The following is a 6,132-nucleotide window of genomic DNA, read 5'->3' as shown; positions in this document are numbered from 1 at the left end:
TGCAGTACATCTGTATATTGTAGCGAAACTTTTACTTTTTTTCTGTATACTGTAGCGAAGTTTTTTTTTTAAAGTTGTGCTTAAAAGGTACTCCTGTAATTTTGGTACTCGCCGGCACCCGCCATTAGGTATCATGTCAGTTTTTCTAATTCTAACAAAATCGTTGTGTTGAAATAAGCGACTGGCACTGCGGAGTTTACGTAGGCATATGCACTATGCAGTGGTTAAATTAATATTTTCTTATTGGTTAAATTTATATTTTCTTATAGTTGAGTTAAAATGATTTGCCTATGTAACTGCCTTTAATGACATATAGTGACTGCTTCATCGTGCTGTGGTCGCGTCCAAAATATAAGTACATTAATACACAAAGGCCGGGTACAAATTTTTTGCACAACAGTATACCATGCTCGGGCATGCTATAAGTGGTACGCCTGAACGGTTAGAAAGGAAATAACCGGAAATAATCGTAACACAAATCTCAAAAATGTATCATTTATTTTCCATGTATTTTTCGAATAAAATTTTACTGTTTCCGTTATAATAGAAGGAATAGGAGCTGCTGATACATCGTTATCTTCCTCGGTTTCTCCTGTGTGTCATAACTAAATCGGCATACAATTCGATAAATTCATCCACTTAAATTTATTTAAAAACAAAAAGAAACTTAACCAAAAAATACATCATATTTTCCCTTTTTTTATTGCCATTGCCGGTCCGACAAAAATACTCGCGGAAAAGGATAAACCGAAAAAAATCTCCAATTCCCCCCCACCCACAAAACATCCTCCCCAAAACGAAAATACATGGGAATTTCCCGGAACACCAGTAATAACACAATACCATCCCGGATCGTTCCCGTTTTCTTAACACAAGTCAAAAATCCCGGTCATTTCCCGTTAAAAACTAGCCAAAAGTATAGCGCCACGCCGGGCACGCGTCAGTCCTCGCGTTTGGGCTTCTTGGGGGGATGGAGGTCGTGGGGCTTCTCCTCCAGGGAGGTGTCGCTGCGGTCCAGACCCGACTCGCCCTTGGCGGTGAGGGACAGGCGTTCTGCGCCGCGGGTGGCGATCAGCAGGGGCGCCTCGGTGCGCAACTGCTCCACGCGACTGCTCAGCTCACTGTGGAACGTCTCCGCATCCGCCGCCGAACACTGTACATAAAAAATACGGTATAAATAATATAAAGTAATAAATAACAGAAACCATTCCTAAATTCTTTTAATTATTTATCTGCGCGTGCAAATACAAAAGTTATTGACCATAAAATTAATAACTTATTCGGAGAAAATATTAATAATAATCAAGATAAATTTAATAAATTCGTAAAATATTATTAAAATAAATTAGGTACCAAATCAATTTTTTATCCGTAAAATTAACGAACAGTCCATTACAACGTTCCACGGCTGCTGCGTTCTTCGAACATTTAATATTTTTTCAAACCAGATTACCAGCCGCATCTTCCTGTTGGGAAGCCGCGCATTAACCGTAAATCGTAAACATGTCCGAAAAACCGTGAAAAATTGTGAGAAAAAAAAGCAAAAATTAAGCTTATGTGAAAATTAATCATTGCTTAATAGTTACAGTAATTTAATGGATACACATTATACAATTAAAATTCTTTCCATTTTAGGGGAAAAATCGGACGCACTTAAAGTAGCTGGCAATTTAAACATCCATCTCCAACTAATTTATTATTCTGAATTAAATTCTGATTAATTTCACTATCAAAAATATTAAATAGTAAAATTTTGTCTCGATTGAGAAAGCAGTGAATAAGTGATTATTTTACGGAGATATTCGTCGGACGTACCGCAATGAGAAAGACCTTGGGCAGTTGGCCGTCGGCGGCGTCGAGGGCGGAGAAGGAGACACTGCGCTCCGACATGCGCTTCACCACCATGTCCTTCCACAGCTTCATGTTGATGATGATGCGCAGCGTGCCGGCCATCCGCACCACTACAACCAGCACCAGAATTAAATTATTAGAATCAAATTAATTTTAATCATTTTCTTCATGTATAGTAATATGGCAGGTAATATTCACACAGCCACGAATTCCGGCAGGTACATCTCATTAACTTCTATCTCATAAAACCAAACCAAAAAAAGGTAGGAAATTTTCTAATTTAACCAAAAGCCAATTTCAATAGTCTGGTACGGTATCCGCCTTACAGGAGTTTTGGCTATGTGGTGCGATAATAATAATTATAATATTAATTTCCTTGTTAATTTTTTGTGCTGAACAGCTGGTCTGCATTTTGCAACACTAACATTCAGTTAGATAACTTAGATGGTATTTAATGCGCTGTGAATGATACTGAGGATTAATTCTTAATAAAAAAAATTATTAATAATTAATGACGTAATAAGAATGACTGCGGTGCGCACGGATATCCCAGCAATGGGCACATATAAAATTAATATTTTAAATTCGCTCACGAAAAATTATCTCGAATAATATTCTACATATAAATAGTAAAAGTACGCAGAGCATAATAGGTGGAATTAATAAAAAATCAGTACTGTATAATCTGTCTGTATTTCTAACCGAAAGTAAATTCCAACCTTTTCCTACATCGACAACCAGCTGTATACACATCTCAACCGAAACATAACCAGCCACAACACTACGATTCACAACAAGTACCATACATATGCAGCAGGCAACGGTTGTACGATAGCCAACAGCATGGAAGAAATAATTCCCTATTGAACTGAAATTCAATGAAAAACCCCGAAAAAATTCATTAAAAAAGGCCGGGCAACATCCTCAAGAAGACAGCGACATGAATAGAAGACTGCCACACTCACCCAGCCGCGAATACGTCCCGTCGTCGGCATCGTTGAGGCGGGCCGCCGCCCGGCCCCGCTCCTTCCACTGCTGCGCGCCGGCGTCGAATCCGTACAGTTTCACACTGGTCTGCAACACACCCGACACACAATCACTTCGTCGTCGACAGTGAGAAACCAAACGAATAAGATAAAAATAAACTACAATTTTTATAATTTGATACCCTAAACGTTACTTCAATAATATTCATTCCATTAAACCTTCATAAACTGATAACTTTATAATAACTTCATAATTCCAGACAAACGACCGATTTTTACTGTATTAAATTTGAATAAAAACACCGACAGTATTTAATTTTTTATTGAAATACTGCTCAATTAAGTGAAATGAATGCATAGACTGGATAATCTTCGTGTTGGCTGTTATTAACAAATCTAAGATCAAGAAATTCCGTTTTACACTTTTACGTAATCAAAATTGCAACGAAAACGAAATCTGACTTATTACAACTGAATTAATAAAAGAATATAAAAATAAAATGTTGAGAATGAATAATAAATGTTTAACAAACAAGGACATAAATCGTAATAACCCGACCTGCGTGCTACTAATAAACTTACAATTCAGAAATTAAATTCAGTATACCAAAATCCTGAAATAAAGGTAATTTCGCATTATTAAAGTTGAATTACGAAAAACGACAATTAAATTCTGAGAGTTAACTAATGGTTCAGCAAACAAGAATGTGTATTTTATTAACCGGATCTCCACATCATCCTGTCAGACTTCCGATAAAAAACTCAGTTTATTGTCTTAAAACCAAATAAATACTAAAAACAATCTTTTTTTTAAATGAATTATGAGCAATAATCACGGAGACCCACCTCGAAGACATTGTACTCGCCCTCCTCCCCGGTCACCACGTCCACCTCCTCGAATAAGGGCTTCTGGTTCTTGGCGGCGTACTCGATGCGCGCCGACTCGGCCAGCGACGAGCCGGAATGGGGCTCCACGGGGTCCTCACCGGCCTTGGCTTTCCCATTGACCGCGCCCTCTGTTTTCGTATCCGGCTCGTCCGCGGAAGGGGTCTTGGGCTGTTGCGACTGCAGGGCTTGAGCAAAGAGGAAGCCGGAGGCGGGCGCCGCTGTCCCGGCACTGAAGCCCCCGAAGCCCGTCCCGAAGGAGGTCTGCGCCAGCGCCGCGAAGCCCCCGAATCCCGAGAAGGGCGCCGGTCCGGAGGCGGCGTTCTAATTAAGAAAAAAGCGGATTAATTCAGCCGCACCGCAAGAAATCGAAAAAGGATGGCAAGCAGATTTTGAAATTAATTAATTAATTAAATTAATTCTCCGGTTTTCAATCATGACTTTACACATGTTTATTTGATCCCGTGTAATTATTTACGGTTAAATATGGAACGGCCAGATATATTGTTTTTATTCAAGTAATATCTTTCATTAATTTTTCATTTCACCTACACATTACTTGCATGTACAATAAATGCAATTTAATATTTTTCGACAATTACAGTAATCTTTCGGCGGTAAATTGTAGTAATACGGATGAGAAAAAATCATTTTTTATCATTATTATTTAATTATTATTATTATTATTCATTATTTATTTATTTTTATTCATTATTCAGATTAACATAATTAATTTTCAGACAAAATTCATCTGCGCAGACGAGGAAAATTACACAGCAAGTAATAAATCTTGGGAAACAAAAAATACAAAAATTATGTGGAAAATACGAGTACTTAAGCAGAATAAAGGAATTAATTTTTGGGAAAAATGCGGTAGTGAATCCCGTTATAAAATACTGGGATGAAGACGAAAATTAATAATTAAATTGTAGAAAAATGCCCAAATTATTAGGTTCATAAATATGCCTATTTAGTGTGTTTAGCACAATCACAACGCCATGCGAATTCGTACAATGAAGAAGCCGGGGTACTGTTACGTTTTTTTGTAAACATGGAAGAGCAACATACGGTCACGCGGGAGTTGAGATTTTGGCCGAAGATAAACTGTCCTCCGCTCGGCGAAGTTCCCGGCGCCGGATGCGACTGCAAAAATGGCGATAAATAATTCATATTAATCAGAAAATACTAAATAAAATCAATCAAAAAGTCCCGTATAAAAAAATCCAAATTGATAATAAAATCCGCAGCCATAATCGGTAAAATGCGTTGGCTGTTCAGAAGTGCACCACAAATCCAAAATAAGCAAAATCAATAAATGCATCAATACTTCCCAAACACCACAGAAAAATTTCAAATAAATAAAAAATTCAAACAACACAGAATGTAGGTCACGTGATTTAGTCGACTAGAATGTTACGAAGCAAAATGAACATACGATAGAAGCTGAACAATCTTCTTACCGCCGCGACGTCCGGTTCCGCGGGAAGGACGGGCTGGACGCTGCGCTGGCGGTCGTCGTCGCGGCGGCGCTCGCGGGCCCGCTCGGGCGAGGCCTCGTCGTCGGAGCGGTCGCGCTCACGGCGCCGATTGGGCCGCGGACTGTGCGCCGGCTGCATCTCCTCTGCCTTCTTCTCCTCGTTGACCGTCTCCAACTCCGAAATGGCGTTCCCACCCGTTGTCATGCTCGGCGTCTCTGCTTTTTGGTCAGTCAACGGTTTCTGCGAGAAAATCAAGAGATTGGCACAACCTTTCCATCCACATTTTTCCTCAACGATCAAAATTAAAGAAAAAAATAGAAGAAACCGAAACGATAAAAAAAAAGCTGCTGAAACAAAAACTGTGCAAATTACAAATAAACAGAAGAAAAAATCCAGAATACACTTGTAAATGCATCAAATCAGGTAAAAATTAAAATAGTTTCGATATAAAAACAACACTCAAATTCCTCAAAAGAGGTAAAGTAAACATGAGACAAGAAAAACAGCGAGGCGAAAGAAACAACTGCCCCATAAAATACTTAAAAAAAAAATAAGAATGATCACCATAAAGCACCAAAAAAGATTAAAATAAAATTTTAATTCGTGCGCAAAAAAAATTTCAGAAAATCGCCAACGATTTAAAATTTCAGGTTATCTCCGGTTATTACCAGGAACAAACGACAAGTAATTTTAAAAAAGTGCAAATGGAAAACACAACAAATTCCCATAGAATTAGAAATATGAGGAAAATCAGAAAAAATTAAACACCGAAACGAATGGAAAGAGAAAAATATGGGAAAAATACCGCCAATAAAGCAGTGTCACGTACCACGCTAGAGGGATCATGGGAGGCCGTCGGGTCTGACGCAGGCAGCGTTTTCTGTGTATCTTCCGTTTTTGATGGGTCCTCCGTGGTTCGCTGCACCACATCC

At 38.7% G+C, this 6,132-nt stretch overlaps 1 protein-coding gene across 1 annotated transcript; it reads right to left on the bottom strand.

Annotated features, from left to right (window-relative positions):
* Positions 1 to 695: 695 nt before the first annotated feature.
* On the bottom strand, positions 696 to 6,126 carry LOC129602056 (ran-binding protein 3-like). Its single transcript, XM_055501012.1, has 7 exons — positions 6,030 to 6,126; positions 5,183 to 5,440; positions 4,791 to 4,865; positions 3,684 to 4,046; positions 2,817 to 2,925; positions 1,816 to 1,961; positions 696 to 1,153 (listed from the first exon to the last, which is right to left on the bottom strand). Exons 2-7 carry the CDS (start codon positions 5,402 to 5,404, stop codon positions 941 to 943), a joined length of 1,128 nt encoding a protein of 375 aa, XP_055356987.1. The 5' UTR covers positions 5,405 to 5,440; positions 6,030 to 6,126; the 3' UTR covers positions 696 to 940.
* Positions 6,127 to 6,132: the final 6 nt, after the last annotated feature.

Source organism: Paramacrobiotus metropolitanus, unplaced genomic scaffold, assembly GCF_019649055.1.
Source record: "Paramacrobiotus metropolitanus isolate TYO unplaced genomic scaffold, Prichtersi_v1.0 Parri_scaffold0000317, whole genome shotgun sequence".
Lineage (NCBI taxonomy): Eukaryota > Metazoa > Tardigrada > Eutardigrada > Parachela > Macrobiotidae > Paramacrobiotus > Paramacrobiotus metropolitanus.
Note: the sequence above shows the minus strand (reverse complement) of the source record. Positions and strands in the feature narration are given on the sequence as shown.